The following is a 12,426-nucleotide window of genomic DNA, read 5'->3' as shown; positions in this document are numbered from 1 at the left end:
CCATCAGGGCTCTGAACTTGTACTAGCACGACACACAATCCCTTCTGTGGATAACTTTGGGGTGTGCAATAACAATGCAATATCTTAGAATGTGCAATATTTTAGAATTACCTTGCCCGGATGTGACTTTTTAAATTACTTATTTATGTTTTTCGTGTGCGGTCGATTGGTCGTCGGTCTTTTGGTCGCCGTCTTTTGGTCGCCGGTCTTTTGGTCGCGGTCTTTTGGTCGCCCCGACCGCGACAACGGGCGACCAAAAGACCGGCGACCAAAAGACCGGCGACCAAAAGACCGACGACCAAAAGACCGACGACCAAAAGACCGGCGACAAAACAAGGTAAAACAACACGGTCTACGCATCAATAAAAGCCAACAATGGCCATGAGCAGTTTCACTGAGCCAACGTGTGAGTGTATAAGAGTTTGTATGTACATGTGTTGTCCCTTTAAGAAGCTACGTCAGTCAGGGTTTTAACAAGTTCTCCAACAAAAAACAGTAAAAGTCCGGGAAATTTGGAGCTTTTCTTTAGCCTAATAATTACTAGGGCATTAAGTATGACTAAATAGTAATTTGCAGTTTGTATTTAGGGAATTTGAGAAACGATTTAAATGGTAATTATCACTTACCTTCCGGGCGACCAAAAGACCGGCGACCAATCGACCGTGTACCATGTTTTTATTGGGAAAAATGCACTTTGTGGTGTAGCACCACCAATTTTGTTATACACAGCTGTATATAATGACAATAAAGGCTTTTTGATTTTTTGATTTTTGATAATGGCGCAGTGACATCATGACACCAGACAATGCAGCCGATACGGTCATTCATTTCAAAATAGAGAAAAGATAAACAGATAAAACACTAAACAAAATGTATTTTGACGTCTATGAATGAAATTCAAGAAAAAAAAACGTACGTATCTTGCATAAAACGTGAAAAAACTCATGTTCCCGTCACTGCTCGCTCGGGGCACGGCCATTTTACCTAGGTCAGGGTGCGGCCATCTTACCTAAGGCCCTGCCGTCTAAACGTAGTTAAACATGCTCTGACTGGCCAGACGTGAGTAGCCTTGATTGTGAAATAAAACAAAATTCCACTTTGATTTTTTTTCGTTTTATTTCTTGTTCGGAAGTGACAACTATTGGAGTATTATGAACCATCAAAATAATTGAGATATTTTGACATTAGAAGCAGTATGGCTGCCACAACATCTCAAACTTCTGGTAAGAAAATTGTATGATCTGACATTAAAAAGCATGAGGTTCTCATCAAGATAGACTTATTTCTTTTTTCAAATTGAATAATTTGATATTTTGCATTTACAAAGACAGGCATATTAACTTCCTTATGATATTGACCCTAATAATGTGTTTTTGATTCATAGTGTCTCAGAAAGACCACGTGTGATGATTTTTCTGAAGATTTTCCCTTCAAAGTAACACATTTGTACTCCCTATTAAAACCATAAATATGGGGGTGAAAATTGAGAATCAGGGGGCGGCTAATACGCGAGAAATTGCAAAATTCAACAATATTAAGGCAATTTTAAGGGTGTGGCTTATAGCCTTGCAGGTGGCTTATATGCGAGTAAATACGGTAAATATCAGCATCTTGCCAAAGTGTGACCAAATACATCATCTATTAATTAACTCAAAACCTAAATGTAAATTCACCTATGCCACAACCTTGAATGCATCAGCCTTAAAATATCACTATCCCCACAGATGTCAATAACTTTGATTTGCATATAAATACCTCCATCCGCCTCTATAGGGAGCTTTGGGCCCTACTTAGAAACTTAGGGAATGTGACACAAAAAATGAAGTTATCTTGCTTGAAAATTTAAAATATCAACGGGTTCGAAAAATCAAATCGGAGACAGTTGAAATCACTGTTAACTAAATTTAACTTTACACAACTAATCAAAAGGCGGATGAGTGGTTAGCACGTTGGTCTCACAGTGGGGGACCTGGGTTCAAATCCAGGTCGGTCTACCTGTGTGGAGTTTGCATGTTCTACCCGGACCTGCGTGGGTTTTCTCCAGGTACTCCGGTTTCCTCCCATATTCCGCTCTATTTTTCGACCTGCTGGGCAGAATTCTGAGATGCGGTAAATTTTATGATGAAAAGAGAAACCAGGTAACATATACATATTTATTTTAAAAAAGGCACAAATACAAGGCGATTCCTGGTAAGAAATTACAAATTCACTGATGAAAATCAAGTGAAACGTCGCTGTTGTAGCTGTCTTCGTCATTCGCATCACCTTCCCCATCAGCATCGAGATTCTGAGTGAGTTCACGTTCATCGTCGCCAGCATTGGCTCGCGCTTGCTGGAGAAGTTGCAAACCAGTCTGAATCGGGCCGTCTGACCTGAAACAATGGATCTGGCAATCCTTCGAGCCGTCGAGAGCGTTGGTCAGTCCGCATCCCTTGAACGACTTGATGATTAGATCCTTCAGCAGATGATCCCAAGCATCGACCATCCATTTCAAATAAACTTCCATTGTTGGTGCTCGCATGTTGCCGAATTTGGTGTAGCTCTTCTCGATATGCAACATCCAGTTCTCATAGAACTGTCGGACTTTGGCCTTGAGTAGACCTCGAGGGCCTGTATAAATTTGGTGCAGCCTCCTGGAATCACGGCCACATCAATATGGACCTTCTTCAATTGCTTCTTGGTGGCATCGCTAATATGACAACAGTATGAATCCCAGGCAAGAAGGCATCTGACCACCTTCTCAGGTTGAGAAAAACCTCTATTTCACCGGCATACCGCTCTATGTTTCAAACTTTTCCCGTAGTGACATTCAATTAGAGGTGACGTTCAATTAGAGGTGCCGTTCAATTAGAGGGTGCCGTTCTATTTTTCAATTCTTCCACCAAGGAGCCGTTTTATTAGAGGTGACGTTCAAATAGAGGTTTTACGGTATACAGACGCTCCCCTACTTACGAACATTCAACTTACGAACAACGGTACATACGAACATGTCTGCAAATTGCGTTTAAGTCCAAAAATGTTCGCAAGTCCAATTTTGTATTTCGCCCCTTTTCGGAGTAGTACTTCTTTCCGCCGCTAATACCGACGCCTGGCGCTGTGAGAGCTCAGCTCACCCAGCATCTACCTTCTTCTTCGGTGCAATGCGGAAGTGCGTGAATGTATCTCCAGTGTGCAAAGAACCTTTTTCATTTGTATCATTAAATATCTCATGCATCCAATATTGAATATGGTTGGTAAAAAGCTAAAGGCTTCTATTGAGGGAGTTGCAAGGAAGAGGCAAGCCATTTCATTTGAAACGAGTGGCAATAATAACGAAGCTTGATGCGCGTGAGAGTGGTGAGCGTTGCACATTCAGTACCATTTATAAACAGAAAGATCGAGCAGCAGGACCCAAATATTGAACGTTGCACAAAGTTTGCAAATCAATTGAATGATGCCATACAGTGCTACCTCATCATTTATGATGAAAAAAAGAAGAAAACTCTGCAATCGTCATTAGGTCGCTTCTTTTGGCCAGTTTCTAATACATAAATCTCTCTCTCTACAGTACTGTACATATTCTCTCCATTTTATTAAATGTTTTTTTTCAGTACAAACCAATGTGTGTTACTTATACAAGCCTTAAACATACAAATGCACTTGTATAAAACTTCAATATACTTATATCGGCCTTAAACATAAATTATAATACAAAATATAGCACTGAATCAACTTACAAACAAATTCAACTTATGAACAATCGCTCGGAACCAATTGCGTTCGTAAGTAGGGGAGCGTCTGTATATACAGTTGTGGTCAAAAGTTTACATACACTTGTGAAGAACATAATGTCATGGCTCTCTTGAGTTTCCAGTTATTTCTACAGCTCTGATTTTTCTCTGATAGAGTGATTGGAACATATTCTTCTTTGTCACAAAAACATTCATGAAGTTTGGTTCTTTTATGACTATATTATGGTTGAACAGAAAAAAGTGATCAAATCTGTTGGGTCAAAAATATACATACAGCAGCGCTAATATTTGGTAAAATGTCCCTTGGCCATTTTCACTTCAATTAGGCGCTCTTGGTAGCCATCCACAAGCTTCTGGCAAGCTTCTGGTTGAATCTTTGACCACTCCTCTTGACAGAATTAGTGCAGTTCAGTTAAATTTGATGGCTTTCTGACATGGACTTGTTTCTTCAGCATTGTCCACAATTTCTCAATAGGGTTTAGGTCAGGACTTTGGGAATGCCATTTGAAAACCTTAATTCTAGCCTGATTTAGCCATTCCAATACCACTTTTGATGTGTGTTTGGGGTCATTGTCCTGTTGGAACACCCAACTGCGCCCAAGACCCAATCTTCGGAACGATGACTTTAGGTTATCTTGAAGAATTTGAAGGTAATCCTCCTTCTTCATTATCCCATTTACTCTCTGTAAAGCACCAGCTCCATTGGTAGCTAAACAGCCCCACAGCATAATACTACCACCACTGTACTTGAAGGTAGGCATGGTGTACTTGGGGTTAAAGGCCTTACCTTTTCTCCTCCAAACATATTGCTGGGCATTGTGGCCAAACAGCTGGATTTTTGTTTCGTCTGACCACAGAACTTTCCTCCAGAAGGTCTTATCTTTGTCCATGTGATCAGCAGCAAACTTCAGCTGAGCCTTAAGGTGTCGCTTTTGGAGCAAGGGCTTCCTTCTTGCACCTCAGCCTCTCAGTCCATGGAGATGCAAAACACACTTGACTGTGGACACTGACACCTGTGTTCCAGCAGTTTCTAATTCTTGTGACTCTCGGTTGAATCTTCACCCTCCTGACAATTTTCTCTCAGCAGCAGGTGATAGCTTGCGTTTTCTTCCTGATTGTGGGAGTGACAAAACAGTGCCATGCACTTTATACTTACAAACAATTGTTTGCATTGTTGCTCTTGGGACCTGCAGCTGCTTTGAAATGGCTCCAAGTGACTTTCCTGACTTTTTCAAGTCAAGGATTCACTTTATCAGATCCATGCTGAGCTCCTTTGACTTTCCCATTGTAGCGTTTGTGGGCGTTTGCATCCAATGAGCCCTATTTAAATGGCTTCAGATAAGTCACCAGCTGTAGTCACTCATAATCACTCACAAGAAGTTAAGAGGCCATGCTATGAAGCTCATTTCACTGATTCGTGTTGCTGTATGTATATTTTTGACCCAGCAGATTTGATCACTTTTTTATGTTCACCCATAATATAGCCATAAGAGAACCAAACTTCATGAATATTTTTTGTGACAAAGTATCTGTTCCAATCACTCTATCAAACAAAAATCAGAGTTGTAGAAATAACTGGAAACTTAAGAGCGCCATGACATTATGTTCTTCACAAGTGTATGTAAACTTTTGACCACAACTGTAGACATATATATATATATATATATATATATAAATATATATCTATATAAATATATATCTATATAAATATCTATACAGACGCTCCCCTACTTACGAACATTCAACTTACGAACAACGGTACATACGAACATGTCTGCAAATTGCGTTTAAGTCCAAAAATGTTCGCAAGTCCAATTTTGTATTTCGCGCCTTTTTCGGAGTAGTACTTCTTTCCGCCGCTAATACCGACGCCTGGCGCTGTGAGAGCTCAGCTCACCCAGCATCTACCTTCTTCTTCGTTGCAATGCGGAAGTGCGTGAATGTTGTCTCCAGTGTGCAAAGAACCTTTTTCATATGTATCATTAAATATCTCATGCATCCAATATTGAATATGGTTGGTAAAAAGCTAAAGGCTTCTATTGAGGGAGTTGCAAGGAAGAGGCAAGCCATTTCATTTGAAACGAGTGGCAATAATAACGAAGCTTGATGCGCGTGAGAGTGGTAAGCGTTTCACGGGCATTGAATCGTTCGACCGTCAGTACCATTTATAAACAGAAAGATCGAGCAGCAGGACCCAAATATTGAACGTTGCACAAAGTTTGCAAATCAATTGAATGATGCCATACAGTGCTACCGCATCATTTATGATGAAAAAAAGAAGAAAACTGTGCAATCGTCATTAGGTCGCTTCTTTTGGCCAGTTTCTAATACATAAATCTCTCTCTCTCTCTACAGTACTGTACATATTCTCTCCATTTTATTAAATGTTTTTTTTCAGTACAAACCAATGTGTGTTACTTATACAAGCCTTAAACATACAAATGCACTTATATAAACCTTCAATATACTTATATCGGCCTTAAACATAAATTATAATACAAAATATAGCACTGAATCAACTTACAAACAAATTCAACTTATGAACAATCACTCGGAACCAATTGCGTTCGTAAGTAGGGGAGCGTCTGTATATCTATATCTATATATAAATAAATATATCTATATACATATATATAAATAAATAAATATATCTATATACATATATATATATATATAAATATATATATATATAAATATATATATATATATATATATATATATATATATATATATAAATATATATATATATATATATATATATATATATATATATATATATATACATATATATATATATATATATATATATATATATATAAATATATATATATAAATATATATATATACTTACGAACGAGTTAGGTTCCGAGCGATTGTTCATAAGTAAAATTTGTTTGTAAGTTGATTCAGTGCTATATTTTGTATTATAATTTATGTTTAAGGCCTATATAAGTACAGTGGTACCTCGTCATACGACCGCTGGTCATACAAAATGCTCGTCTTACGGGGGAAATTTCGATCGAATAATTCGCCCGTTATGCAGTCAAAATTTCGTGATGCGACCAAGCCAGGTCTTTTTTTGCATATCTTTCGTGTATAACAATATTTACGAGCACGGAACGATTAATTCAGACGAGTTCCTCCTAGGACCAGGAAACGCACAACGCGCATGCAAAAAGAAGGCTTTCTGGGTAATGAAGTATACTCCTGCACACAACACCCATAGGCAATGGCAACCTTTCTCAGAATAAAACTTCATTACCCACAATCAATACGTGGGAAGCTCAGATATGTCATTTCCTGTTATTCTTTCTTAGGAAAGGTCCCGCGATCGTTCCTTAAAGACTATTTCTCGTTGGCAAGTGGTCGTGCGTTATCCTATGGTGAGGACATTTGTGTGCATCATTTTGGGAATATTTTGAAGGCATTACAACAGCAAACAGTTGATCGATAGCGAACGTGAGGGCAGAGGCGTGGCAAACCGCCAACCCGAAAAACGAAGGTAACAAAAGTAATAAAATGGAGAGAATATGTACAGTATTGGAGAGAGAGAGAGAGAGAGAGAGAGGGGGAGAGAGAGAGAGATTTATGTATTAGAAACTGGCCAAAAGAAGCGACCTAATGACGATTGCACAGTTTTCTTCTTTTTTTCATCATAAATGATGCGGTAGCACTGCATGGCATCATTCAATTGATTTGCAAACTTTCTGCAACGTTCAATATTTGGGTCCTGCTGCTCGATCTTTCTGTTTATAAATGGTACTGACGGTCGAACGATTCAAGTTGTATGCCTGTGCAACGCTCACCACTTTCATGCGCATCAAGCTTCGTTATTATGGCCACTCGTTTCAAATGAATTGGCTTGCCTCTTCCTTGCACCTCCCTCACTAGAAGCCTTTCGCTTTTCACCAACCATATTGAATAATGGCTGCACGAGATATTTCATGATAAAAATGAAAAAGGTTCTTTGCGCACTGGCGATACGTCACGCACTTCCGCAACTTACGCACTGCAACGAACTGGGCAGAGGAAGGTGGATGCTGGGTGAGCTGAGCTCACAGCGCCAGGCGTCGGTATTAGCGGCAGAAAGAAGCACTACTCGGAAAAAGGTGCGCAACACAAAATCGAACTTACGACATTTTTCGACATAAACGCAATTTGCAGACATGTTCGTATGTACCGTTGTTCGTAAGTCGAATGTTCGTAAGTAGGGGAGCGTCTGTATATATATATATATATATATATATATATATATATATATATATATATATATATATACCGTATTTTCACGACTATAAGGCGCACATAAAAGTCTGAAATTTTCTCCAAAATAGACAGGGCGCCTTATAATCCAGTGCGCTTTATAGATGGACCAATACTAAAATTGTTATCACGATAAAATAAAATAAATCCGCCGATAGGACAACTATGGCAAGCAGCCCCCGAATCTACTATTTTCCCGTAGATAAAGTACTGCGCAGTGACTGCTGGGATATGTAGTTTTTTTTTGTCAATACACCCAATGGATTGTGGCCTGCCGATCGGCATCAACACTAGCTAGCTACTATTCGCGAATGGACTGTGGTCTGGGGATCGGCATCAACACAGTGGCGAACCATGGGACAGCCTTGGAATAGTTACGCTAGCTACTAGCTAGCTACCATTTGGGAATGAATTGTGGCCGCCTGGACGAACGTATTAAACTCAGCGTTTTCGATGGACAAATGTTCAATTCGGACACAGATAATGAGGACTTTGATGGTTTTGTGGGTGATGATGACGTGAGTACATAGTAAAATGCCTAAATAAAGTGCAACCGAACTCAGTCTTGCTTCCGTTGCCTTTTTAACAACGTGTTTTTAGCGTGCGGGTGTAGCGTGCATTTGGTACATGTAGCACCAAATTAGTGTGTTCGCCGTTGTAGCATATTGATATTATTAGTGCAAAGTTATCACAGCCGTCAACCTGGGTGTATTGACAAAAGGACTATTTATCCCAGCAGTCACTGCGCACCGGAAGTAGCGTCTGTGGCTGTTTTCGTAGACAACGCTATTACGGTTCGATAATCATCCATAAATAATATATATATGCCATGCCTGGCTTCACGAAAAGTGGCAGGCAGCGCCGGGCTTCTTACGCTACGATTTGTGAATGGATTGATGGAAATGACGGTGACTCTGAGAACGAAGAGAGGGGCTTTTTGGAAGGCTCGTTTGGGCAATTGTTTAATTCGGACACAAAATGAGAACTTTGAGGGATTTGTGGGTGATGATGACGTGAGGCAGTTGTAAAATGTCTAAATAATGTACAACCGAACTCAGATTTGCTTCCGTTGCCTTTTTAAAACATGTTTTTAGCGTGTGGGTGTAGCGTGCCAGAAATATATTTCCCAGCAGTCACTGCGCACCGGAAATAGCGTCTGTGGCTGTTTTCGTAGACAACGCTATTACGGTTCGATAATCATCCATAAATAATATATATATGCCATGCCTGGCTTCACGAAAAGTCGCAGGCAGCGCCGGGCTTCTTACGCTACGATTTGTGAATGGATTGATGGAAATGACGGTGACTCTGAGAACGAAGAGAGGGGCTTTTTGGAAGGCTCGTTTGGGCAATTGTTTAATTCGGACACAGAAAATGAGGACTTTGAGGGATTTGTGGGTGATGATGACGTGAGTGAGTTGTAAAATGTCTAAATAAAGTACAACCAAACTCAGTTTTGCTTCCGTTGCCTTTTTAAAACATGTTTTTAGCGTGTGGGTGTAGCGTGCAAGAACTATATTTCCCAGCAGTACGTACATACACACACACGCACGCACGCGCGCACACGCACACACACACATACATATAAAATGACCATATAAAGTATTTCAACACCTTGCTGTATTGCAAGTTCTCAGTTAGAAATTGAGAGAATGAAGGTTAAATGAGTGCTCTTATTGATAATTTTGATATTTCAACACCTTGCTGTATTGCAAGTTCTCAGTTAGAAATTGAGAGAATGAAGGTTAAATGAGTGCTCTTATTGATAATTTTGATATTTCAACACCTTGCTGTATTGCAAGTTCTTTCAGTTTGATAAAAATGACCATATAAAGCATTTCAACACCTTGCTGTACTCTCTCTCTCACTCTCAATTGGTTTGTTTCCATTTACACCTGCCCTTAAAGCCCGCCTATCACGTGAGGAGGGCGTGACTGGACATTTCATCGAACGGACGTTCGGTCGACGGACAGTTTGGCGGAACGTCCGTCCGGCGGAACGTCCGTCCGGCGGAACGTCCGTCCGGCGGAACGTCCGTCCGGCGGAACGTCCGTCCGGCGGAACGTCCGTCCGGCGGAACGTCCGTCCGACGTTCGACGCCCTCCTCACATGATAGGCGGGCTTTAAGGGCAGGTGTAAATGGAAACAAACCAATTGTCTCACCCTCCTCGCATGCTGCTGGCCTGAGTGGCCTCTGGTTGGCCTGACCTGCCTCTAGTCAACAGTGCACGGAAATCTTAACGAGGGAGGGGCAGCCCTGTAGACCTTACAGAGGCTGAGGAGTACTATACGGTAAACTCACTCTTCTGTTCCCCTTTTTAAAAGGACCACCACCACAAAATCCAGATCATTAAATAGACGCTGGGCAGATGTGGGAGGATTCTAGATACTAGACGTTCCCATCATACTTTCATCTCCTATCACATTAACAAACTAACAAACTCTCCCACCTTGGACTATCCTCCTCCATCTGCTGTTGGATAAAGAACTTCCTAACCAACCGACCACAAACTGTTAGACTTGGTTCCCACCTTTCTTCCTCCATTACACTGAGCACTGGCTCCCCTCAAGGCTGTGTACTGAGTCCTCTTCTGTACTCCCTGTACACTTATGACTGTACACCAACCCACCAGTCCAACTACGTCATCAATTTTGCTGATGACACCACTGTGGTCGGACTCATCTCAGAAGGGGATGAGGCGGCATATAGAGACGAGGTCAACAAACTGTCTTTGTGGTGCTTGATGAACAACCTCACACTGAACAACACAAAAACTAAAGAAATAATCCTGGACTTCCGCAAACAGAGCACAGATCTGGCCCCACTCCTCATAAATGGAGTTCGTGTAGACAGGGTCCAGTCCTTTAAATTTCTGGGGGTCCACATCACGGACAAGCTCTCCTGGTCCACAAACACCACGGCAGTAGTGAAGAAGGCGCAGAAACGACTCCATTTCCTGAGGGTACTCAGGACGAACAACTTGGACACTAAGCTTCTGGTAACCTTCTATAAAGTCACTGTGGAGAGCATCCTGGCATACGGCATCACAGTGTGGTACGCTGGAAGCATGGCAGAGGACAAAAAGGCCATGCAGAGAGTGATCAACACTGCCCAGAGGATCGTCGGCTGCTCTCTGCCCTCACTGGAAGATATTGCCAGCCCTCGTTACCTCAGCAGAGCCGGGAACATTGTTGGGGACCCGGACCACCCTGGTCACGACCTGTTCCAGCTGCTTCCCTCTGGCAGGCGCTACCGGTCTCACAAGGCACGGACAAAGAGGCTTAAGGACAGCTTCTTTCCCACAGCCATCAGGACTCTAAATTGCAGTAGCACGACACACAATCCCCTCTGTGTAACAACTTCGGGGTGAGGAAAGATGAAGGACGTTGGGCGGCGATCTGCCTCCTGCTGGCTGACTAGGTAAGTAGGCAGACAGTGGGAGGTAAGTGATCCATTTTATTCTTTGTTGGCATCGGTGAGGCAAACCTTTCGCAATCGCCGGGAGTTGGTTGCGCTCGGGAGGTGATGCGATGTATCCATCACGGCAGAATGCCAGCAAGTCTGAAACTATCACTTGGTTGGGCTCTTACCTGAGAAAAGTGCACTTTGTGGAGAAGCACCTTCAATTTCGTCATACGCAGCTGGGTATGATGACAATTAGGCTTTTGTCTAGTCAATAATGATGACAAGCCTAAGTCTGATTTTATTTTATTTTTTTTATTTTTATTTGGAACTCATATATCTACTGGTGGTAATCACTTGACAGGTCTTAAACCCTATCTCCACTTTGCAACCATGTCTGACGACCATAAAGTTATTCAAGAAATAACATCCAGGGTCTTGTGGTGCCAAGTGCACCATGGACACCTTTAGTAAAGTAGTGTTTTTGTTCAACAAGGAGTATCTGTTTGCTCATTTAGTTGCCTGACCAGTGGGAGGAAGTTCTGATGAGTGTGACAAGATTGACACCTATCAAAGCAGACAGCAGATGTATAAACACTGTGCCAGATGATGACCACCAAATGACTTCCCTTCACCCTGGGTCACGGTAATTAATGCCTTGTTTTCTTTTATATTTTCAAATATACTCAACAGTAATAAGTACAGAGCAATTTTGAGAGTGTCAATTCAATTCTAAAGGGATTTAATTTCAACACTTTAAAAGTGTCTATCTTGGTCCACTCTAAACCAAGTTAAAATAACTCTTTTGAAAGTGTTAAATCAGTTAACACAACACTGTAAATATTTGAAGTTTAACACATTTCAGTTTTGAATTTACTTAACCCCAGTGTTTAGTGTCAAAAGTTAAGACTGAGTGTTTTTTTAACACTGCATAATATTTTAATTATTTAGCACTATTGAGACTCTAATATCTAATTCAAACCTACTACATAGTTAAGTACACCACATAACAGCACTGAAATTACAATT

The 12,426-nt window shown here is 41.1% G+C and overlaps 1 protein-coding gene across 1 annotated transcript in view; it reads left to right on the top strand.

The window, feature by feature from the left end:
* Window positions 1-12,426, top strand: part of lamb1a (laminin, beta 1a) — a 78,885-nt gene that overhangs the window by 34,463 nt on the left and 31,996 nt on the right. The window contains exon 16 of the mRNA XM_077595902.1: window positions 11,916-12,043. Coding sequence (XP_077452028.1) covers window positions 11,916-12,043 — 128 coding nt within the window. The remainder of the gene's footprint in view (window positions 1-11,915; window positions 12,044-12,426) is intronic.

The sequence above is a fragment of the Stigmatopora argus genome, chromosome 3, assembly GCF_051989625.1.
Source record: "Stigmatopora argus isolate UIUO_Sarg chromosome 3, RoL_Sarg_1.0, whole genome shotgun sequence".
NCBI classification, from domain to species: domain Eukaryota; kingdom Metazoa; phylum Chordata; class Actinopteri; order Syngnathiformes; family Syngnathidae; genus Stigmatopora; species Stigmatopora argus.
The sequence above is the reverse complement of the archived record's forward strand: the minus strand, read 5'-3'. Positions and strand labels throughout refer to the sequence as shown.